Source organism: Rattus norvegicus, chromosome 5 (assembly GCF_021556685.1).
Source record: "Rattus norvegicus strain SHRSP/BbbUtx chromosome 5, alternate assembly SHRSP_T2T, whole genome shotgun sequence".
Lineage (NCBI taxonomy): Eukaryota > Metazoa > Chordata > Mammalia > Rodentia > Muridae > Rattus > Rattus norvegicus.
In genome coordinates, this window is record NC_141538.1 from 18,478,229 (window position 1) to 18,504,315 (window position 26,087).

Here is a 26,087-nt window from a genome sequence, read left to right on the forward strand (position 1 = left end):
AAAAAAAAAAAAAAAACCCTTATGTCGCAACTCATTTCCTGAAGCAGTTACTGAAATTCAGAGCTGGAAACATACATTATGAAACAACAGAATTGGACTAATCTATAAAACTAAGGGCTGTAAATAGCATTTTAAAAAAAAACCATCAAATTAAGCACCTTTTGCTTATTATATTGCTGGCAAACAAAACTACTGCTATGAGATAAACAGTACTAATTGAGAGATTAAAAAACAAAATATCTCGTGGTGGATTTGTTAGCAAGTCCTATACAGTCCCAGGTACTCAAAAGGTTGAAGCAGAAGGACTGTAAAAGGACTTAACTGGACCACACAGTTGAGTTCAAAGTCAGTCTGGATAAGTTAGTAAAACTGCCTATATAGTACAGGGGATACAACAGTAGTGGAACACTTCCTAGCAAGCATCAGGTTTTATATAAAATTATTCTGAATTCCAGCACAGTTTTAATTATAGCAATGATAACAGTTATTAGAACTACTGTTATATGGTTGATCATGCAGTCATAAATGGAAGTGTTAGTTACTAAGATATTAGTATTTAAGCAGAAATACTTGTCTCGCTTTCATTTTTTTTGCAATTTTTGCTGAATCGAGTGCCTTAAAGTGAATTAAATAATTACCTATCAGATGTTATCAAAGGCAAAGATATTAAGAAGCCAAGATCTTACGGGTCTCATTTTACTTACAACTTAAACAATGTAGGCATGTGCTGTTCTAGGTATCTTAGACTAAATATTCAGGTATTTCATTTTGTTGAAGACCGAATGAATCAAGGACTAAATCTGTTTTCAAACTAAGTACCCCTGTAAGCAAAGTCCTTTATATTCTGACAACTGAAATCTTCAAAACATTAAGTATTTTGTGTCACTAAAGCGATTTCCTTTCTGATGCAAATGTTTTCTATCAACTTACAGAGCAAATATGAAGAGAATATGAATATGAATCTCATGTTTACTTCTAGAATTGTATCTGAAAGCCCAATGTCTTACTGATAACTTCTTAAGGAGATGGAATAATTACTATTCTCATATAGGAAGGTGCTTACTGCGAAAAGACCACTTTCCAAATTATGGAAATGTTCAATAATACATTTTAATTGGTAGTGATTTATCCTTGAATCACTCAAAATGTATTTATGAAAACTCTTCAAACTGCACTAAAGATTTACCATCTCAAATAATCTTCCCAAGTTTATAATCAACTCAAGAGCATGATTACAAGTGATTTGATCTAATCTCAAGTTCTAATGCAAGTTGTTGTTAATCATCCCCCCCATAACACACACACACACACACACACAACTTACCCTGCTCATAGAATCAAAGCACTTCCTGACCAGAGATTCCACATCATTAGGTCTATCTTGAACATTTATCCAGTCTAACAAAGAAACATTAAAAAAAGGCAGATCACTGTCTTTAGCATCTACTGGAGCGTCTTCTTGCTGGACAGTACTTTGACAAGATTCTCGAAGTTCTTTGCCTTGTTCAGCATCAGTGACATCTGGAGCTACATGCTCCACTGACTTGTGAAATGAGGTTAACAAGGATGTGTTAGTTGTTCTAGGCATATCAGGAGAGAGCACCAGTTCAGTAGATCTTTTCATATCAGCTTTCTCTGAGCCTTCATGTTCATTTAAAGAATCCGGTCTTCCCAAACATTCCCTGTAACTATGTCTGGTTAGGCACTCCAACAGTGGAATCTTGGCCATTACTGAAACCGCAGTTCCTAAACTTAATATATAAAACATGAGTCAGTAAAACAAGTGTGTTCATCCAATGAAATCACACTGTACTTCAAAACACCAGCCTTACCACTGCTCCGAGTCTTATTCACATATAAGCTTATTTATTAGCCAGATAAAAATACAGCTTAGAGGGTTGGGGATTTAGCTCAGTGCTTGCCTAGGAAGCGCAAGGCCCTGGGTTCAGTCCCCAGCTCCGGAAAAAAAAAAAAGAAAAGAAAAAAAAATACAGCTTAGTAGAGAGGTGACGACTAAAATTAAAATACCAATTTACACAAAGCTAGCTACATTATACTGAAGTAGACACTGACTTTCAAACTAGTTTCAAAGACAACCTATTTATTAAAAAACATCAAAACTTATGAAGATTGACCATAGCAGTCCCTCACAATTTAACTGCCTTTAACACAATCAAATATACTTAATATATTGAAAATACAGGATTAAATTAAGAATTCTAACCTTAGAATAACTCTTATACTAACCACATCAGGCAAACAGACTGAGCGGGTTAAGCTACTGAAGGGTATGGAGGAAAATACTTAATCTTTAAGCTATCATAAAACTGTATCTTTTAATATACAGGTCCTTCAAGTAAACTAATGTGGTTAGGGTTAGAGGACTCTCCCCAAAATAGGCACTTGGGAAGGTTATTGTAATAAACATTTAAAATGGTCCTTTTCCAATTACCAATTATCCATTCTCTTTCCTACTAATTATTTCTTCCTAAGTCAACTAAGGACCAAAATTTGTCTTAAAATACTCAATCTGCAATATTAAAAACTGAAGAAAAGAAGGAGTCATGGGGGTTGGGGTACAAAATTGCTTGTTTGAAATAGGAAATGATGAGGGTTGAGTTACCAGCATCACTTTAAAAAAAAAATTGTAAAATTTGAGGAAGGAAAAGTAGATACATGCTATCACCTCTAAGGTAAATTCAAAGTAGAGGGGAAAAAAAAAACCCAAAACCAAAAACCTACTACAAAATCTGGAGAGTACATATACTAGCATGCACTCGTAATTATTATTCTAAGGTTGAAGCATTGCTCATTTGCATATTAATTATAGATTAGTTTAGTACTTTCCTTCTAAAGCACAGCAGTACTTGTTGATTTATATGTAAAGGACCTATACTAATTTTCCATGTCTGTGAGTTCTGGTCTTCCTGTCCCCCATTTACATTTTCTCAACTGGAGGAAAGCTAGGAAGAGATTCTTAGACAGATGGAACAAAAGAAACCAAGAACAAAGCCAAAAGTGTGACTGTAAAAAAGGGTGAGATGGCTGAGTGGGTAACAAGAATGGCCTCAATCCCACAGCCAAAAGAGAGAACCAACATCAAAATGTTATCCTAGCTTTTCGATAAGCACTATGAAGCACACATCCCTGTACTTACACACACTACAATAATTATAATAACAAAAATGCTTTAAGAGAGTCTTAAAAATAATCATTTAAATAGTGTCCTCCAGCCAACATCCAGCGACTAAAAAAACTACTGATATAGGCATGGTAAACATCCACTTAATGATAAACATACTGAGTAAGTTTTAACTTGATGTCTTCTATGGATTGCAGATAATCAGAATAAATACTTTCAAACTTGAAAAGGAGTTTTTGGTATGAAGTTGAACAGTCCTCCAGATTGGCCATGATTGCAGCCCAGCCTTGGTGCTGAAGATGTTCATCATGGACAAGGCCTTCACAGAAAGAGCAAAGCTTCTTGGCAACTTCATACATTTCCTGTTTGAAATGGAAAATAAAGAAGCAAAGGTCTGTGTGTATGTTTACATACATATGTATTTTCAAACAGTTTTTCTAACATGAAAGATTGAAAATGCATTATCAGATTCTAGGATAATATAACACATCTTCAAACTGTAAGGCAGGAGTCCTCAATTTTAAAAAAAATTGTGTGTATGTGTGTACGTATGTGTTATGCTATGTGTATGTTGTACATGTATGAACATGAAAGCTTTAAGAAGATGCTGGGTGTCCTACCACTTTCCACTTTATTCCTTTGAATTGAAGTCTGTGCCTGGAGCTGGGCTGGTGGCTAGCAAGCCTCAGTGACACTTCTGTCTACTGGTTCCCAGGCACTGGGATTAGCACATGCCATCATCCCCAGCTTTTGTACAGGTACCGGAGGTGCAACTCTTCATGCTTCACCAGCAACGTTTTTACCAACTGAACCACTCTGCAGCCCTAAGAGCTGAATAGTTATTTTTAAAAACAGATGACTGGAATTCAATTATAACGAATGAAGTATCAAGTACAAACTAATAAAAAGCAATGTGGGAGATTTCTGAATGAGAGAAGTTGCCTGTCACAAGAGATTCTGCTCCTGTGGAAAATAAATAACATCCCACTGTTCAACGGAACTCTGTCAGCAGCTCAGACACTTAGGGAGGTACAAAGAGAATACGGAGATAAATTAAGAATGGAATTTTCCAAAGGCTAGAAAATAATGAAGTAGAAAAATAGCAAATGTAAAATATAACTATGTAAAAACAAATAATCTAGAGGAGAAAGAGAAAAAGAGAGCTACAAATCTCACAAAACACTATGAAAAAAATTAATCAGATTTTACTGTGGGCCACCATGGTGGTGTACTCTTGTAACACTAGCATTAGAGTTGCAAATGTATGAGGAACAGATAATATACACATTGTATGTTGGGAGAAGTGACAGAAAGAGCAAGTTACTATTATAAAACATAGCACTGCAGAGAGGATACGTATTTTAAGATGTCAGTGGAGGAGTGTGCCAGAGGACTGCCCCACAAAAATACAACGTAGGTTATCACTCACTGTTCTTTTTTTTTTTTTTTTTTTTTTTTTTTTTTTCCGGAGCTGGGGACCGAACCCAGGGCCTTGCGCCTGCTAGGCAAGCGCTCTACCACTGAGCTAAATCCCCAACCCCTATCACTCACTGTTCTTGGTTGTCGGTGAAAATTTGCAGTAGGACCCTACAGCTGAAGACAGCTCACACATTCATCAAAAAATGAAGAAAAGATAGTACTGACCAGGAAGCTTATTCTCTGATGACTGACTGCCTCTCATAGTATTAGAAGTTGCTATTCAAGCAACTAGTGTAGAGGGGATAGGGGACATCAACATTCTTACCCAGCTGAAACTCTGAACTGCTATTACTGGGTATGAATAGTGATCTTAGAGCAAGATCAACGCAAATGTAGATGCAAAGTGTTACTAGGGTAATCATTCACTTTCTGATTTAGGGCTTGTTCCATAGAGAAAGCACACGCATGCCTGTGAAACACCATGCCTGGTGAATCATCTATGGTTGGAAGCTCACAAGACCCAGGTGAACCTACTATTATTGTGCAAAAGGAAGAAAGTGAGTATCAGTGGACAAACACTCAGGAATCATACACGGCATTTGCTTACCCATAGCTGAATCAATACATAATAAAATTAGAAATGAGGGAATATAAAAGGACAAAATAAAGATATTCAAATGACAGTTGTGTGGTGGTGATTTTTTTTTTTTTTTAAGCTCCCTTGGTAGATAGAAGCAGGTTGATGTCTAAATTCAGGGCCAGTCTGGTCTACAGAGTGAGTTCCAGGACAAACAGGGCTAAACAGAGAAACCCTGTATCATGACACACTGACACACACACACACACACACACACACACACACACACACACACACACACACTCACGCCCCTTTTTATTACACAGGGTCTCTCTCTGTGTGTAGCTTGACTGTTTTGGAACTTGAAACTTGCTTTGTAACCCAGGCTGGCCTTGAACTCACAGCTTCTGAGTACTAGGATTAAATCAAATGTGGCTGCTGCTGCTACCGCCCAGCTCACAGTGTTACCCTTAATACGTGACTATAATCCCACTGAAATTTCTCCTTCTGTTCAAGCTTTTGTTGATTTACACTTTATCACCACATCCTCTAATAAGGTAAAAATTATATTAAATATTTAATGTTACACTTTCTCAGGAGACCAAGAAGCTAATGCAAGAAGATGATGCCATCACCAAGAGGATCTCAGCTGACTCAAGCACTACCAAGTCTTTTATTATGACGATGACAACAGCAACAAAATGGACTCAGCAATCCTGGGTTAAGTCACTTCCTACTACCAGCCAGTCGCAAAGCCAGAATGCTTGTGGACAAGAAGAAAAGCACCTTTAAAGTCCATGACTAATTAATATACAGACAAATATCAAAGGTTAACCCACTCCAAGAAAACCAAACAAATGTCTGTGGCTCCGCATTAGGCTGAATAGCAGCCTCCTCAGCATTCATTCCCTTCTGCTTCCCATCAACCAATGTGCCACTTTGACTGTAAGGGCAAAGTGTTCTCACCGCTGTTTTCCTGCTACAAGCATCTTTTGTCCAGTATTACATAACACATCTATATGAGTTCCTAAGTTTTACTAACCAACACTGACACTTTTCTAAATGTTACTTGTTACAATAAAATATAGACTGTGTTACTTCACAGGTCCTAAGAAACATTTTTCTTCCTTATCTAAAACTAAACACAGCAACTTCTTGACAGCTTGGAGTCAATGACACTTTAGTAAAGTAGTGGTTAACTAATCAATTAAAGACTGTTCTAAACTAATAATGTGACTATCACCATCTTGGGGAGATGCTTGCCAAGTCATATTTAAGACAATCTTTTCACACTACCTAGTAATGCAGAGGACCAAAATTTTAAAACTTGGTATATTAACTATAAAATATAAATTTTTTTATTAATTTCAATTGTGTGTATGTGTGTAATAAATAAGTACAGGTTCTGTGGAAGTTAGAAACATCAGATACCCTAGAGCTAGAGTTTCAGACAGCTGTGCATCGACCAAAATGGATCCTGGGATCCAAACCTCAGGTCCTCTGGAAAAACAATGCATGCTCTTAAACTATGATCTACCTAACTTTAGCTCCAACCCTCAACCCTACACTTAAGTAGAAGAGAATGTTATAACGAAACTACTAAGCAGATGAGTTAATCCCTGAAACTATATTGAGAACCTATTGAGAGCCATTAGATATTCTTTGACAGGCGCACATACGATAAAAAACAAAAACTGTAAGAGGAGAAAGAGCTGGAATTTCTCATGTTACCTATGCACAATTTTGACTTCTTTGCTATCTAGACTTGAGTGCTTTTAGAAGCATTTAGTTAAAAGTATTGTTTATATCATACCACTGCAAGCTGTGTCCTTGAAGCGACAGTGTGAAAAACTGCAGGCATCATAAGAGACTCTTCGACTTTTATTTCCATGTCATTTTCTGTTGAAAAGGTGGTTTTAGGAATAGCAGGTGCACGGTCACATAAGATCATTTCTTTATTAAAAAGAAAAATTGGATTTGTGTCCTATGTCAAAAAAATGCAGAAATGATAGAAATATAAGTGTTATAAATGATACACTTGTATACTGTCCTTAATATAAAAACAGAGTCCCTATTCCCTTCTGCTAAGAAAGCAGAATACACAGTCCAGGGTCTTTGACACCTACCGTCCCAGCGCTGTAAGTGCACACTCTTCGATCTGCAGTCATGCATTCTCCTCCATTGACAACTAGCACCTGGTGCTGAACAGCAATCTTGTATTTGCTTTGAATGGCATGCTTCAGATCAGCCACACTTAGAAAAACAAAATCTAGTTATTTACATGTTTGTAACACCTTTGTAAAAGCACTTCATAAACACACACACACCCCATAATAAGACTACTAATTTCATTCTAAGGTTTTTCTCAAATAACAGTAGTAAAAGTTTCCCCTTTTTTAAATTGGATACCACCATCAACTGGCTGGCCGTGAATTAAATGCCTATGTTTTTCATATCTAAAAGTGAACCCATAAAATATAGGCGGGATACAAAGTTACTTTTTTGGGTTTTGTATAATGGTAAAAGGTATAAATTAACATACATGTATGTTTAAGCTGACATCTATTTTGGTAGAACTCCTCAGAACACAAGATGTGTGATTAAGATTTTCAAACTACATTATAGAAAGTACATTAAATCTAAATCACATGAAAACTGGTTCAAAAAATAAAATTCCTATAGCTACTTGCTAAAATCTGTGATCCTAGAAGGATCCTGGGCACTTGAACTTAATGAGAAATCATTCTTTTAGAAGTAAAACTGTATCAATAAAAAATGAATGTATGGGCTGGAGAGATGGCTCAGCAGTTAGGAGCACTGACTACTCTTGCAGAGGTCCTGAGTTCAATTCCCAGCAACCACATGTGGCTCACAACCATCTGTAAAGAGATCCGATGCCCTCTTCTGGTGTATCTGAAGACAGCTACAGTGTACTTATATATAATAAATGAAGAAATCTTAAAAAAAAAAAATGAATGTATTTAAAACATAAGTTCATGATAGCTGGGTGGATAAACTGCCCACTGTACAAGCAAAAGGACTTGAGTTTAAATCCCCAGGACTCATATAAAGGCAGTGAGTTGGTCAAGTCTGTAACCCCAGCACCAGGGTAGCAGATCCCCTAGGCCCCTGGGATGGATTGGCTAGGCAGGGTAGCCAAATCAGAAAGCTGTAGGTTCAATGAAAGCTCCTATCTCAGTAGGAGAGAAAAGGATGAGGGTGATAGAGCAAGACATGACACATCTCTACACATGACCAACATTCATAAGCCTGCACCATGAATGAATAAAATAAAACAAAAATCACAAAGTAACCCCTTAGTGGCATTTGTGCGTTTATGTCTATTTGGTGTATATACTGGCACATTCATCTGTGCCTGCATGTGGACACGAGAGGTTAATGCTGAGTGTCCTTCTCCATTGCTTTCCACTATGTTTCGAGAAGGGATTTCCCCCTGAACCTATAGCTTGCTATTTGGCTAGACTGAATTGACAGCAAGCCCTACGGATTCATCTGTCTCTGCATGCTGCTGCTTCCCTTCCTACCCTGCTGGGGTTACAGGCACACAATGAAACATCACACATTGAAACACTGGGTTTATACATGGGCATTGGGAATCCAAACTCAAGTCCTCATGCTTGCATAAGCAAAATCTTCCAAGGCTAACTCTTCAGCTCCTTTAGTGCCATTTTTAAAAAGCTTTTTATTAGCACATATTAATTATACATATTAATTGTACATCATAATTAATATTTCATTAAACATTTTCACAAATTTTATTTTCACTCTTTTCCTCTTATCTCCCTTCTACTCTCATTAGTCTCCTTTCTCTTTCCAGTTACTTCCTACCTTTCTTCTACTTTCATGCTAAAACTTCCTTTTTAAGGTTTAATTAGAGTTACTTCAAGAGCTTGGGGTTATATACAGACGTATAAGCAACTTACTACTGGAGCCACTACTAAAGAAAATATCTCTCTGCCCCAGAACTCACGAACTAACTACAGATTCTTGGAGAGAGTAGAACTAACTTAGTACCATTTTTTAAACATTTTTTAAAGATTTATTTTAAATTATATGTCTACTCTGTAGCTGTATTCAGACACCCAAAGAGGGCATCAGATCTCATTAGAGATGGTTGTGAGCCACCTCGTGGTACTGGGAATTGACCTCAGGACCTCTGGAAGAACAGTCAGTGCTCTTAACCACTGAGCCATCTCTCCAGTCCCCATTAGTTCCATTTAAAACTAAAAAACCAACAAACATGAAAAACAACAACAAAAACCCTCTTTAGTTTGTGTGTGAGAGCTTTTCAGGTACAAGCACAGATATGCATGCATGCATGGTATGCTTCCTGCCCAGAGGAACTGGAGTTTCACAACAGGAGGTTGTGAGTCACCATGTTGGTTCTGCAAACACGCCCTAGCTCCTGTGCAAGAGTAGCAGTGCTCTTAACGGATGTGCATCTTTCCAGCTATCTTCCTGCTCTCTTCTAAATAAAAGTTATTCAAAGTGTCTGTAATAACCTCAGTAGGAGACTATTCTGCAATGCTATCAAACCACCACAATAAACAGCCTTGAAGGTGGTATGTACCTACTTGTTCTTCTCCCTGGGAGAACTTTTTTCCTTGCCCTGAGAACTAACCTTTGTACTTTATAAGCTTATGAGAATATTCAAATATTTGATATCCTGGCCAAAATAGAAAATGACTAGAAATGAGCTTCACTAAATTACAAAAGAATAGTCCATTTGTTTTATTCTCACATTAATAAGCAAAACAAGCCCATTGATTTAATTCGTATAAGAATAAAAACAACAAATGGACAAGATGGCTCAGTGGATAAAGGATACTGTTAAGCTTGATAACCTGAATTTAATCCCAAGGATCTAGATGGAAAAGAGAACCCAGCTGCACAAATTGTCCTCTGGTTTCCTCATATGTACTTTTGCATGTGCAAGCGTTCACATAAACACACACAAATAAAATGTAGTACAAAATTAACGAAAACAGCAAAGTGACGCTACTGCTCTAATAAACCTAGCTTAGAACTACCCTTTTTTAAAACTGTGAATTACAGTCATGCAAAACCACAAAGCACAATTTCCAGAATTTAATTTTAGCATTTTATAATAAACTATGTATGATGAGTAGGAAAATGATACCGAGGTTTCAGATTTACAACATGACTATTGTTTGTTCTGAGACCCAGGTATCACTACGTATCCCTGACTCATGAAACGCAGATGCCTGTCTGCCTCCAAAGTGAGTGCTGGAACAAAACGTGCTTAACATTCCCAGCTGGCTAGTTTTTTCACATAGATTGGTTATTTTTTTAAAAATTAGATTTATTGATTTTATTATTTTTATGTGTATTGCACACTGCATATGGGCCTGGTGTCACAGAAGTCAGAAGAGGGCACTGTATTCCCTGAAATTGAAGATACAGACAGTTGTGAGCTACCATATAGGTGCTAGGACTCAAACTTTGTTCTCTTCATAATGAAGCGACAAGTGCTCTTTAGTTGCTAAGCCAACTCCCTAGCCCCCAGTTGTTTTAGAAACAGGGTTTTAAAAATGTTTGTATGTGTATTCAAATATCTATATGTGTATTCATATGTGCATGGGTACAAGTGCATGCACATGAGGTTACATGAAAGCTTCCTTAGGAAGTGTTATCCTTGGGAAGAAGATTTACCTCCTTGAAGACAGTATCATTGTCTTGAATTTCAACAAATTCAGCTACACTGTCTATCCAGAGGGATCTTCCCAAAGTTCACTTACAAGAGCACATCATAACAACTGTCACTCCTATGTGGGCTTTGGGTATTAAACTCAGACTGTTCTTGTAAGTGTTTTTATTGACTCTGTCATCCCCACCATGGTAGAATATTTTCTTAAAAATAGGTAATTTTTTTTTCATTAAGTCAAGTTGGAAAAGCAAAGGATAAGTGAAATATAACTCACGTTTGCACAGTTAGCTCAGTGTCAAATGTCAGAGTGGTTCCAGTGTTAACCAGAAACACATATAACTTCATGATGATCTTTCTGGAATCTGACACCTCACCCTCCAATGTGGTTCCTAAGTGAAAAAAAACAAAGGGAATTATTCAAGAATAAGATTGATCACTATGATAAAACAACCTTGCTATACAACAAAAAATAAAGTGTGTGTTGATTTTAAGATAGCTAAATTGGATCATGCAAACAACTTTTGTTTTGTTTTATTTTGAATAAGACTAGTGAAAAGCGCAACAGTCCTACACTGGACAGATAGCTTTTGTATAGAAAAAAGAGAGGCATACCACTAGAAAAATGTGTATAATTTTTCATGTTTTCTACACCCTGAATAAAAAATTGAGGAGGGGGGTGTGTAATTCACCAGAATAATTGATTTGCATGCAATATGCAAAAGGTTCTAGATTTAATCCTCAACAGAGAATTAAACAACATAAAACAATATATATGTGTGTATTAAGAGAAGGGAGCAGTTACATACTTGCAAAACCAGTACTCAGGAGGCTGAGGCAGGAAGATGGCTTGGAGTTCAAAGTCAGGCTAGGCTACATATTAATTAAGTTCCAGGCCAGCCTAAGAAGCAGTGATTTTAATCTCAAAACAAAAACTCCAAAGGCACCGCTTCCTGTTTCTGGGAGCATATAAAAATACAATTGGCCACTATCGGGCTGAGAAGATGGCTCAGCAGGTCAAAGTACTTGCTACTTAATCAAGAGGATATGAGTTCAAATCCCAAGGACCCATGTAAAACAGCAGGGCAGGTCACAGGGAAACTGTTAACACTGTGAAAGGAAAACACTGAAAGCTCACTGGGACTTGCAGGTCCCCAACCTAGCTCCAGGTTTAAAAAAGGATTTTGTCTCAAGAAAAAAGGTAGAGGAGACAAAGAGCAAAGTGACATCCAACTCTTGCCTCCATTCCAGGATACAGGAATGAATATATATATCATGAACTGTGTGCACATCCCTCCCCGGAGACAGACAACAGCTATTAATTTCTAAGTTAAATACACACACACACACACACACACACACACACACACACACACACACACACACACACACCCCTACACACCCCTTCCTCCTTTGTTGCTGCTTAATCTGTATTCTGTCTCTGTAATGAACTAGATCACTCTACAAAAAAACCTTAACCCTTTTCCTCCCCACAAAAGCCGGCAGCCAGGGACTGGACAAATGGCCCAGTGGTTATGAACATTGCAGCTCTTATAGGACCCAGGTTCAATTCCCAGCACTCACATGGTGACTTACAACTGTCAGTAATTTTATTTCCAGGAGATCTGATGTTCTCTTCTAGCCCCTAAATGCATCAGGCACAGACATACATGCAGGCAACCACTTATACACAGAAATAAAAATAAACATATCCTTAAAAACAAAAGCAAAAGATCACCCTCTACCACTAACTAGAAACTGGATGGATCTCAAAATGAAATTATTTAAAGCTACTATGCCATCAACTTGTTCAATTTAAAAAGTCATTTGTGAGCATTTCATAATCAATAAAGTACCACAACTGTACTTTAAGACCTTTGTTACTTTTTCCATCATTATTTTATTGTATTTGTTTTTAACAAGCAGCAGGTAGAAATCCTATGAAATTGATGAAATTAACCTCTTAGATTAGAATGGTTTATGTCCTTCCCTTCTGAATCATAAAATTTTCATGTACAAAAAGGTAAATAAAAGGTAAAACTTTGATGTCAATGGAACAAAAACACACTTATGAAGGTTTAAGTATGACTTACCGCCAGGTACAGTGAAGAGAACTACTTTTCTGCAAAGATTACAAGTGTCTTATATGTGCTTGCTTGATATTGGCAACTGAGTGGCATTACTGGTGAAACTCAGAGAACTGGAAAAGAGAAATTTCAAAGACATATAGAGAAATCAATGCCAACATTGATAACAATAACAACATAATGTTAATCATTATTTTCCTTTAAAACTGCCATCTATAATAATAGCTCTCTACCTAGACCAGTTTTTCCACCTGACCATTCACTTAATGCACAACGATGATACCACATTATCACCAGTGCTTAACAGCCTGCAGTACTAATGCCTAACAAAATATACCCCTTCAAGACTACATGATATTTACTTATTATTAGCCTCAAGAGTTTAATCTCACAGAATACATTTCTTGTCCTCAGAATTCTTTCTTCTTTTTTAATTAAATATTTTTAATTGGATATTTTTTATTTATATTTCAAATGTTATTCCCTTTCCCGGTTTCCCAGCCATAAGGCCCCTATCCCATTCCCCTCCCCTTCTTCTATAAGGGTGTTTCCCCTCCCAAACCATCCCCATTCCTGCTCACCCCCCAACATTCCCCTGTACTGGGGAGTCCAGCCTTGGCAGGACCAAGGGCCCTTCCTCCCATTGGTGCCCAACAAGGCCATCCTCTGCTACATATGCAGCTAGAGCCATGGGTCTGTCCATGTGTACTCTTTGGGTAGTGGTTTAGTCCCTGGGAGCTCTGATTGGTTGTTGTTCTTATGGGGTCTCAAGCCCCTTCAGCTCCTTCAATCCTTTCTCTAATTCCTCCAACGGGGATCGACTCAGTTCAATGGTTTGCTGCTAGCATTCGCCTCTGTATTTGACATGATTTGGCTGAGCCTCTCAGGAGAGCTATATCAGGCTCCTGAAATCATGTACTTCTTGGCTTCACAGGTATTATCTAGTTTTGGTGGCTGTATATGCATATATGGACTGTATCACTAGGTGGCAGGGCAGGCTCTGAATGGCCATTCCTTCAGTCTTTGCTACAAACTTTGTCTCCATATCCCCTCCTATGAATATTTTTGTTCCTCCTTTTAAGAAGGACTAAAGTATCCTTATTTTCTTTTGTCATTCTTCTTGAGTTGATGTGGTCTATGGACAGTATCTTGGGTAATTTGAGCTTTTGGGCTAATACCATTTATCAGTGGATGGTTTTAACTCCTTTGGTAAAGGTCAACTGAGCATGGGTGTGTGAGTTCATTTCTGGGTCTTCAATTCTATTCCACTGATCTTCTGCCTGTCTCTGTACCAATACTATACAGTTTTTATCACTATTGCTCTGCAATACTGCTTGAGGTAAGGGATGGTGATTCCCCCAGAGGTTTATTGTTGAGGATAGTTTTTGCTATCCTGGTTGTTATTCCAAATGAATTTGCAAATTGCTCTAACTCTATGAAGAATTGAGTTGGAATTTTGATGCGCATTGCATTGAGTTTGTAGACTGCTTTCAGCAAGATGGGCATTTTTACTACATTAATCCTGCCAATCCATGAGCATGGGAGGTCTTTCCATCTTCTGAGATCTTCTTCAATTTCTTTCTGCAAAGACTTGAAGTTCTTGTCATACAGAATTTTCACTTGCTTGGTGAGAGGCACACCAAGATATTTTATTTTGTTTGTGACTATTGTGAAGGGTGTCATTTCCCTAATTTCTTTCTCAGCTGTTTATCCTTTGAGTAGAGGAAGGCTACTGATTTAGTTGAGTTAATTTTATACCCAGCTACTTTGCTGAAGTTGTTTATCAGGCTTACTTGTTCTTTGCTGGAACTTTTGGGGCCACTTAAATATACTATCATATCATCTGCAAATAGTGATATTTTGACTTCTTTTCCGATCTGTATCCCCTTTTGTTGTCTGATTGCTCTGGCTAGGACTTTGAGTACTATATTGAATAAGTAGGGAGAGAGTGGGTAGCCTTGTCTAGTCCCTGATTTTAGTAAGATTGTTTCAAGTTCTCTCCATTTAGTTTGATGTTAGCTACTGGTTTGCTGTATATAGCTTTTACTATGTTTAGGTATGGGCCTTGAATTCCTGATCTTTCAAAGACTTTTACAATGAAGGGCTTTTGAATTTGGTCAAATGCTTTCTCAGCATCTAATGAAATGACCATGTTTTCTTTGCATTTCTTTACATAATGGATTGCTTATATGGGTTTCCGTATACTGAAACATCCTTGCATCCCTGGAATGAAGCCTACTGGATCATGATGAATGATCATTTTGATGTATTCTTGGATTCTGTTTGCGAAAACTTTATTGAGTATATTTGCGTCAATAGTCATACAGGAAATTGGCCTGAAGTTCTCTTTCTTTGTTGGGTCTTTGTGTGGTTTAGGTATAAGGGTAATTGTGGCTTCATAGAAGGAATTGGGTAGTGTTCCTTCTGTTTCTAATTTGTGGAATAGTTTAGACAGTATTAGTATGAGGTCTTCTATGAAGGTCTGATAGAATTCTGCACTAAGCCCATCTGGTCCTGGGCTTATTTTAGTTGGGAGACTTTTAAGAACTGCTTCTATTTCTTTGGAAATTATGGGACTGTTTAAATCGCTTATCTGATCCTGATTTAACACTGGTACTGGTACCTGGTATCTGTCTAAAAAATTGTCCATATCATCAAGATTTTCCAGTTTTGTTGAATACAGGCTTTTGTAGTGGCATCTGATGTGTTTTTTTTTTTTTAATTTCCTCAGATTCTGTTGTTATGTCTCCCTTTTCATTTCTGATTTTGCTAATTTGGATACACTCTGTGTGCCCTCTGGTTAGTCTGCCCAAGGGTTTATCTATCTTGTTGATTTTCTCAAAGAACCAACTCCTGGTTTTGCTGATTATCTGTATAGTTCCTTTTGTTTCTACTTTGTTGATTTCAGCCCTGGGTTTGATTATTTCCTGCCTTCTACTTGTCTTGTATGTATTTGCTTCTTTTTATTTTGGAGCTTTTAGGTGTGCTGTCAAGCTGCTGACATATCCTCCCTCCTGTTTCTTTTTGCAGGCACTCAGAGCTATGAGTTTTCCTCTTAGCACAGCTTTCATTGTGTCCCATAAGTTTGGGTATGTTGTGCCTTCAGTTTCACTAAATTCTAAAAAGCCTTTAATTTCTTTCTTTCTTCCTTGACCAAGTTATCATTGAGTAGAGCGTTGTTTAACGTCTATGTATTTGTTGGCTTTCTGTCTTTGTTGTTGTTGTTGTTGTTGAAGACCAGCCTTACTCTGTGGTGATCTGATAGGATGCATGGGATTATTTCTGTCTTCCTGCATCTGTTGAGGCCTGTTTTGAGACAAGTTATATGGTCAGTTTTAGAGAAGGTACCATGAGGTGCTGAGAAGGTATATTCTTTTGTTTATGATAAAATGTTCTATAAATATGTTAAATTCATTTGGTTCATGACTTCTGTTAGCTTCTCTATGTCTCTGTTTAGTTTGTTTTCATGATCTGTCCATTGAAGAGAGTAGGGTGCTGAAATCTCCTATGTTCTATAAGGTGCAATGTGTGATTTGAGCTTTAGTAAGGTTTCTTTTATGAATGTAAGTGACCTTGCATTTGGAGCATATTTAGGATTCAAAGTTCACCTTGGTGAATTTTTTTCCTTTGATGAATATGAAGTGTCTTTCCTTATCTTTTTTGAGAACTTTTGGTTGAAAGTGGATTTTATTCAATATTAGAATGGGTACTCCAGCTTGTTTCTTAGGACCATTTGTTTGGAAAAATGTTTTCCAGCCTTTTATTCTGAGGTAATGTCTGTCTTTGACACTGAAGTGTGTTTCCTGCATGCTGCAAAATACTGGGTCCTCTTTAAGTATCCAGTCTTAGTCTATATCTTTTTATTGGCAAATTAAGTCCATTGACGTTAAGAGATATTAAGGAACAGTGATTGTTGTTTCCTGTTACTTTTGTGGTTAGAGGTGAAATTATGTTTTTGTGTCTCTCTTCTTTTGGGTTAGTTGAAATTAGATTACTTTCTTGCTTTTTCTAGGGTGTAGTTTCCCAACTTGTGTTGGAATTTCCCATCTATTATTCTTTGTAGGGCTGGATTTGTAGAAAGATATTGTGTAAATTTGGTTTGTCATGGAATATCTTGGTTTCTCCATCTATGTTAATTGAGAGTTTTGCTGGATATAGTAGCCTTGGCTGGCATTTGTGTTCTCTTAGTCTCTGTATGATATCTGCCCAGGATCTTCGGGCTTTCATAATCTCTGCTGAGAAGTCTGGTGTAATTCTGATAGGTCTCCCTTTATATGTTACTTGACCTTTTCCCTTTACTACTTTTAATATTCTTTCTTTGTTTTGTACATTTGGTGTTTTGACTATTATGTGACGGAAGGAGTTTCTTTTCTGGTTCAATCCTTTTGAGTTCTGCAGGTTTCTTGTAGGCTTATGGGCATCTCTTTCTTTAGGTTAGGGAAGTTTTCTTCTATAATTTAATTGAAGATATTTACTGGCCCTTTAAGTTGGGAACATTGGCTCTCTTCTATACCTATTATCCTTATGTTAGATCTTCTCATTGTGTCCTTGATTTCCTGGATGTTTTGGGCTAGGAGCTTTTTGCATCTTATATTATCTTTGATGGTTGTGTCGATCAACGTTTTCCGTGGTATCTTCTGTCCCTGAAATTCTCTTCTATCTCTTGTATTCTGTTGGTGATGCTTGCATCTATAACTCTGATTTTTTTTTTCCTATCTCCAGGGTTGTCTCCCTTTGTGCTTTCTTTATTGTTTCTATTTCCATTTTTAGATCCTGGATGGTTTTGTTCAATTCCTTCACTGTTTGTGTTTTCCTATAATTCCTTAAGGGATTTTTGTGTTTCCTCTTTAAGGGGTTCTACTTTTTTACCTGTGTTGTCCTGTATTTCTTTAAGGGAGTTATTTATGTCCTTCTTAAAGTCCTCTATTATCATCATGAGATGTGATTTTAAATCTAAATCTTGCTTTGCCAGTGTTATTAGAATATCCAGTATTTACTTTGTTGGGAAAACTGGGCTCTGATGATGTCAAGTAGCTTTAGTTTCTGTTACTTAGGTTCCTGTGCCTGCCTCTAGCCATCGGGTTGTCTCTGGTGTTAGATTGTCTTGCTGTCTCTGACAGTGGCTTGACCCTCCTGTAAACCTGTGTGTCAGCCCTCCTGTAGATCTGTTTTCTTTCAGCTGGATCTGGGAACAGACAGCTCCTCCTGCGTTTGTGTGTCCTAAAGCTTCTAGGTGGGTCGCTTGGAGCAGAAGAGTTGTTCTTACCTCTGCTCTCAAGTGTGTAAGTGCTCCAGGAGAATGGCTTTCACCTCTGGGCTCAGACAGAAACTGGAAGGTATTCAGGGGGCACTAGGTAGGTTCGTTCCTCTTGGTTCAGGAATATAGGCCGAAGTTGTTGTCTCCTCTGAGCTCTCAGGATTTTCTGCACTTCTGAGAGACCAGCTCTCTCCCACAAGGGATTTGGGTAGAGAGAGTTATGGGACTGGTTCAGTTCAGTTCCGAGTGCAGGCAGCAACCAGAAGGTCCCTGACTGCTCCTATGTTCTTGTATCCAGAGGGCACTAGGCCGGTTCCTCCTGGGCCAGGAATGTGAGCAGGAGTGGTGTCTCCCCTGAGCTCTCAGGATTGTCTGCACTTCTGAAAGTTCAGCTTTCTCCACCACAGGATTTGGGTAGAGAGGCCAGAATTATTTTAAAAGACTAGTTTTTGAGAAATAAAATTGCAACATCAAAACACTCAAATTTTTTTTGGTTTGTTTGATGTTGAGAAATAGTCTCATTCTTCAGTCCAAAATGGCATAAAACTTGCCTCATACTCCACGTGCTGGGATTACAGTGACACATCACTATTGCTTACTTGAAATATTCAAGTATTTTAGTTACTAGAGTGTATTACAAACATGCTGCTTTTACCAAACCATATTCCTCAGGCCATACATCCCATTTACACTCTTACACCATATCCTTCCCTGTAGTAATTCATTTCTTTATATTCCATGCCATCTTTGACAGCCAATAAGTTTGTTACTCATTCACAGATTCCCTACTATAGCGGTTTCAATAGTTATAGCCCCTACAGTCTCTTGTTTTTGAATGCTTGGCCCATAGGCATTGGCACTATTGGGAGATGTGGTCTTGTTGGAGTGGGTGTGGTCTAGTTGGTTTAAGTGTGTCACTGTGGTGGGGTGGGCTTAAAGGTGTCCTATGCTCAAGCTATGCCCAGTGTGGGAGTCTCCTTCTGCTGACTACAGATTAAGATGTAGAAATCTGGGCTCCCCAGCACCATGTCTGCCTGCAAGCTTCCATGCTTCCTGTCATGATGATAATGTCCTAATCCTCTGAAACTATAAGTCAGCCCTAATGAAATGCTTTCCTTTATAAAAGTTGCCTTGGTCATGGTCCCTCTTCACAGCAATAAAAAAACAAAACAAACAAAAATAAACCCAAAAAACTAACTAAGATACCCACCAAACACATCAGGCAGTATATCAAAGTATAAGGACGCAATGACCAGGATAAACATAGCCTCTAAAGTACTATAAACTTCAATCACTAGGAAAAAAAAATAAACTCGACTGTTAAGGGCCATCTTAATTAAAGATTAGGCATGGTTACACACACACACACACACACACACACACACACACACACTTACATGCATAAAATATGAGGTAGGTGTGTGTGTGTGTGTGTGTGTGTGTGTGTGTGTGTGTTTGTGTGTGTGTGTGGCATTTGCTATTTAGCTCAAGTCTAGAAGCTACTAAAGATATGTTGAGAAGCATAACCTGAGCTATTTAGATATGGAAGTCTGTGCTTTCATTCATTGATTAGCAGCTTTGCAGAGTCCTTTAGGATGGCTACTGTGAATTCCAAGGTTGGCAACTTTACTCAGAAGCTCCCTCTTGAATTTCCACACTCATTCTCACACCAAATAACTGCAGCTAAGAAAGTGCTGCCCAAGAACAACAGAGAAACCAAGCCACATAAGGTTCCACCTATATTTGTCGCCTAAAAAAAGTCAGTGGACAGATTTTGGCCACAAATGCTTTTATTCAGCCACAAATCCAAGAACATGATACAGAGAGTAGCAATCACTGCTCTCGCCTAGAGACTGCTCACTTTCTGAATTACTTTCTCAAGTACAATCATTATACTAAATAGCTTTATATACATTGCCTCATTTAACACAAAATGTAATATAATATTACTGTTTTTTCTATTTGCAAATGAAGAATCAGAAGGTACTTAGTCTGTTTAGAGTTAGAAATGCAACAAATAAAAATTCCAGGGGTTAAACCCAAATCAGTTTGCTATATAATTTCAACTAAATAGCAGCTTAGACTAGGAAAGTTGGCACTGACACACTTGCAATTCCAGGACTGCAAGGTCTTATATTCAATATCTAATACTATTAAAAAACAAAACAGCATTTTCAGAGAAAAAATGCATAATAAAGAAGTAAAAGATGGGCTGGAAATGGAGCTCAGTTGTAGGATTCTGGTCAATGTCCTAGTTCAACTACAGGGGTATAGGGATTACTCTGAAAATGTTAATACCAACAGCGTACATAACCCTTTCCAGGAAATGTATTTCTTTCACAGCATCAATAAAAGCAATGCAGCAAAACAGCTTTATGTACCTTTGTAGTGAAGAACCATCCTCAACTAAAAAGAGGTCTGATTTCTGTCCTTACCATCTATTGAATAATCTCTAGGCCCCCTGGGATTTCACATCCAAAGGGCTTCAAATAACCAATGACTCTACAGGTCTTGAAGACCTCCTAACACCAGGAAGTATTACAGGCTGAAGATGACAGCAAGACAGAATCCGATCTGGATTCCTTCCAAATTCTAATTTCTACTTACCCTTCCCTTTTTGGGGTGTAAAAATCTCACAGCAGCAAGTAAATGTCAGTAGCTGCTTGGAAGAGAAAGGAAAGAAAAAGGCCATGCAATTTAAACTGATCAAGCATGGAGGTCAGCCACAAGGCAGACAAGTAGCCATAGAACCAGGTAGGAAGCTTTAGAAAAGTGAACTCCAAAATGCTAGGGAAAGCATGCTTAAAACGTGACAGAAAAGGGAAAGGTATGGGTTTTTGAGTAATTCAGAAAGTGAGCAGGCAGACTTCTGAAGCTGCAGGGGTTCAGCTCTATAAGCAACAGCCTGATTTTAGTTAAGTATAGGGCTTTCCTAAGTCTGTGAGCTATTCCACTTGGGGGATGGGGGGTGAGGGTGGGGGTGAGGGTAGGTGTTCATCAGGGGTTGGAGGTGAGGGCCTGCAAATCACCATGCTTGCAGTCTGTCTCCAGAGTAGAGGCTGCCTTTTCTAACTCTGTAATTGAGTAAACTCACTGAACACTCAACATTGTGGTTTCTAAGGGGGCTATTAGAAGTTGCTGAATTTAAAAGTCTAAAGCAGAAAAAAAAAAAAAAGCCCCAATCACATATGCTTAGAATATCTTAATGTGCCATAGGGCAAGAAAAAAGTGAGACCATGACAAAAGGGCAAAAAAACGAACATTATAATGGCTTTCACTGGCATAGTTTAATCATCAAAACATCCAAAACAAAAACAAAAACAAACAAACAAAAAACAAAAACAAATAACTAAACAACATCAAATCTGTAAAACTCATGTGTCTATAACAATAACTTAAACAGAGGCTAGTGAGGTAGCTAAGCAGGTAAAAGCACCTGACAACCTGAGATTAATCCCCAGGATTCAAGTTGTGAAGAGAATTAACTCCCAACCAGTTGTTCCCTGACTCTCACAGGCTTTAAGTTATGTCTTTCTGACCATACACACAAAACAAATAAATCAATTTAAATATTAAAATAAAACACTTTGGTGAACGTGTTTCAGAACCCATTATAAAACTGGAGAAAGAAAAATTAAGCTCTTAACCTTTCTACATGCAATGTGCTTTAAGAAATGTGGCCCTAGTCAACAACACAGTGAAGGACACCCACAGTGAGACAGATGAAATACTATGAACTATATTTCATAGTATACTCAAATGATTTAACTGGATACACTTATCATTTCCTGTCTACCTCCCAAAATTAAGCTTTTTATACTGATCAGCAATACAGTAAATGCAGAATAGATAAAAAACTAATCACTGTATGACAGCACTCAACTAAATACAGGATAGGATGATGATCATTCCCTAGAACATTGCAGTTTCTTCAACAAATTGTTTCCAAAATAAAAGAAGTTAAAATAAATTTAAAAATAATTATATGCATATACCTTTTTAGTGTTAAACAAAACAAAACAAAACAAAACAAGGGGCTGGAGATATGGCTCTGTGCTTAAGAGCCCTGTCTGCTCTTCCAAATGTCCCGAGTTCAATTCCCAGCAACCACATGGTGGCTCACAACCATCTGTAATGGGATCTGATGTCCCTGGATATAAGTATACATAAAACAAATAAAATGATTCAAAGAAAGAAAACCACAAATAAATAAAATAAAATAAAATAAAAAGCAATTAATAAAAGCCAATTTTTAAAGGAGTATTGTAATCTAAGACTAAGTTAGGTACTAGGTATTAAGATTTTTAAGCTGCAAGTTTTTCCGCCATGGAATGCTTGCTCAGCATGCATATTATCTTTTCGTTTGATCCCCAGCACAAACCCCTACCACGCAAAGGTTTTCTAAAGTTTTTATTTGATTGGAGACTGGAGAGGTTGCTTGGGGTTAAGAGTTCCTACTGCTGGTTTTCCAGGCACCTCAGCTCAGTTCCTAGCACCACATTTAGTGGTGGCCCTAACCAAGCTCTAGACAGATCCACCGCCTCTGGTCTCCACAGGAACTAGCACACATACCCTGGACACACTATTAAAATAATATTTGTAAACATGCTTGTTGGGTTGAAAATGGTACTATGGTTAAGGCAAAATAAGCTGAAAAACTAATGTGTAAAATGATACTTGATTTAAACTATTAGTCCAATGAAAACAAATGGTGAAAAAAAGAAAAGTAAAAAAGGGTTAGCAGAACTGAATTGTGTTGAAAGATAAATTGAATGTTGAATAGTACCCCCCAATGAGTGAGGCTACTATGTTCATTTGTAAATTTCCACAATAAAACCATTATAAACAGTAGTAAATCATTTTAATCATATTCAACTTTTATAATAAAAGTATCAATGTATCATAAATAATTATAAGCTTTCTAGAAAACCACTGGTTATTTGTTAAGGTAAACAGAAATTTTATAAACTCAGACTTCCTTTAGTTCAGTAATAATACTAGAAAATTCTTACATTTTTTTCTTTAAAACTGCATACATAGAAATACCAGGTTTAATAAGCACAAAGTCAAGAAAATCAACAATGCTAGATATTGAATTTCTATAGGGCTGTCCTTGAAACATTCTAGCAAGAGGAAACTGCCGAGCACAGATGCCCATACAGTACAATAAAGATCCTTCTTAAAGAAATCACAGCCAGGCCTGGGGTGCTGCTTTCCTTTAATCTCAGCAAATTCTCTACAAGTTCAAGGCAATCCTGGTCTACATAGTGAGTTCCAGGACAGCCAGAAATACACAAAAACCCTGTCTTAATCCCTCCCAGCAAAAAGAAAGCCATTTTTCTAATGTGTTTAAAATATATAAAAAATACTTTACATTAATAATAAATGTAGGTTACTCATTGTTTTGGTGTAAATATTGTGGGAAAACATGGGATAGCTAAAGAGCACGGAAAACATAAGCGCAGCCAGGTGTGATGACTCACGCCTATAATCTCAACAATGGGGAGAGTGAAGCAGGAGGACTGCTGGAAATTCCAGGTCAACCTAGGACACAATTTTCTGCTGTTCCCTAATTAATAACATAATCATAGATATAGAGAAAATGTTCACGGCATTGCTTAGAGAAAAAAATGATACTGTTAAGTATTAGATTAGCAACAGTCTTTCAAAACAGTAAGATTTTTATGGAAACATTATTTTCTAGTTATATTTGTATTTTTTGTTGTTTTGAGACAGGGTCTGACTTTGAACTTGTAATCTCTCCCTATACCAGCCTCAGGAACACAGAATTAGACCTGTGCCACTATGCCTGTTACCTGATTACAATATGTCCCCAGTCAACATAAAAACTGATTGCTAAGTGAAAAGCTTTAATAGATCTGGTTCAAATCCCTCTCCCACTATTTCTAGGCTGAACAATGAGAAAAGTATTCTAACTTCCAGCTTTCTTCTCAAAAGTAGGGAACATATTCCTTACAGTACCAAATAAGAAGAAAAGGTTAAAGTCTAGCTAAAGCAAGATGGGAGCTGAAGGAAGTTACTAAGATGCAATATTGGTATACTAGGCAGTCTTCTATGGCCAGGTTTTTGTTTCTCGTTTCTGTTAAAAAATGAAATGAAATGAAACGAAAAAATAATAACCGCAATATAAAAGCAAAGCTTACAAAGAGTTCTAGGTTCCCGTCTCTATCGACAGGACAAAAAATTATGTAGGTAGAAGTTTCCATCAATAAATTGGTCTTTTGTCTGTTTACTTGTTTTTCAACAGGGCCAAAGGAATGATTTCTCAAAAGCAAATCCATCTTCTAAAAGCCTAGAAATACTAGGTCTGCTATGGAACCGGAAGCACAGAATTGGAATAGTGTCTGTACATTAAGCATATATATTAAGTATGACCTACATAATCCCCCCTATTCAAAATGAACAAAAACTAAACCTTTCCCATACCAATTGGCCATCTTTACTCACGCTGATGTACCAGAACCTCCCAAAACCAGGCATGGTGGTATATGCCTTTGGGCCCAGCAGAGGCAGGTGAATTTCCATGAATTTGAGGACAGTCTGGTCTACATAGTGAGTTCTAGGCTTAGCTAAGGCTACACACAGCAAGACCCTGTGTCAAACTAATCTGTTTCAATTCTCTAAGACTGAACTTACTTATTTTCTTTCCTGTAAGATCTCAATGAGAATCAAGTTCTTAAATTATGTATGAGAGCTGGAGAGATGGCTCAGTGGTTAAGAGCACTGCCTGCTCTTCCAGAGGTCCTGAGTTCAAATCCCAGCAACCACATGGTGACCACAACTATCTGTAGTGAGATCTGATGCCCTCTTCTGGTGTGTCTGAAGACAGAGACAGTATACTTACATACATGAAATAAATAAATAAATCTTTAAAAAAAAAAAAAAAAAAAAAGGGCTGGAGAGATGGCTCAGCGGTTAAGAGCACCCGACTGCTCTTCCAGAGGTCATGAGTTCAATTCCCAGCAACCACATGGTGGCTCACAACCATCTGTAAAGAGATCTGATGCCCTCTTCTGGTGTATCTGAAGACAGCTACAGTGTACTTATATATAATAAATAAATAAATCTTTAAAAAAAAAAATTATGTATGGCTGAGCCTATGTCAGGTCTTAGCACACTATTTGTAGCCAATCCAAGAAGATAAGCAAAAATAAAATCTAGTAATGCCTATACAAACGGACTTTAAACACCCTGTACACAATGCAGGATATAAGCAATAAATATACTTTACTAAAAACAAATGGTAATAACTGATACACTAGTTATCTCAGCCACCTCTAAGCCCATCATATACAAATCTAATTTCCACTGCGCATCAACACCTAACTAACTTGAGGTATTTAAGATTGTTCTCATCCTTAGGTAATACCCAGCTTTCTAGTTTTAAAATTAAAAATCAGACACAAAGAAAATGAATTATTTTGCCTGGTTAGTACATAACCTTACTCAAGAGTCTACTTACTCAAAGTAGTGTCCTCAAGCTTTGAGTCTTACTCAAAGTAGTGTCCTCAAGCTGGCTGCAGGGAAGCAAACGAAATGGGAGCTACCTGATTGAATGGCTTTAAAACAAAAATGTGGGGGAGGCAAACTCAATGGCAGTAAGGGACTGGAAATATACATTCGCATTCAGCCACAGATCAAGATTACTAAGCTTCTGCCACAGATCTTCTCTTCCATCACAGAACCTCTTTCTAAAGCTACCATTTTCACAGACCCTTCCTTCTTTCTGTCTTGGTGCTCACCCTACCAACTCTTTAACAAGCATTTCTGGGCTACGTGTGTAGTGCAGGGATAAAAACAGTCATCTTTTTTCTTTATTCTTGGGGAAATGATCCCATGGATACCCAGATCTCAGTAGCAAGTCCTGTATTTAAATGGTGTAATGTTCACTGACACAC

At 37.6% G+C, this 26,087-nt stretch overlaps 1 protein-coding gene and 1 non-coding gene across 10 annotated transcripts in view; both read right to left on the reverse strand.

Moving 5' to 3' along the window:
• Positions 1 to 26,087, reverse strand: part of Rb1cc1 (RB1-inducible coiled-coil 1) — a 63,832-nt gene that overhangs the window by 29,700 nt on the left and 8,045 nt on the right. For 6 of the 9 annotated variants that reach the window (XR_015619628.1, XR_015619627.1, XR_015619626.1 and 3 more), the window contains 6 exon segments: positions 12,918 to 13,024; positions 11,102 to 11,216; positions 7,265 to 7,391; positions 6,952 to 7,122; positions 3,302 to 3,504; positions 1,325 to 1,751 (listed from right to left, as the gene is read on the reverse strand). Coding sequence is in view for 4 of the 9 variants with exons in the window: in NM_001107901.1 (NP_001101371.1) it covers positions 1,325 to 1,751; positions 3,302 to 3,504; positions 6,952 to 7,122; positions 7,265 to 7,391; positions 11,102 to 11,172 (999 nt within the window). In the remaining 5 variants the exon portion in view is untranslated. 9 annotated transcript variants of the gene reach the window in all.
• LOC148005646 (small nucleolar RNA SNORA8) lies at positions 23,195 to 23,334 on the reverse strand. Its single transcript, XR_015621562.1, has one exon. It is a non-coding gene; the product is annotated as a small nucleolar RNA SNORA8 (small nucleolar RNA).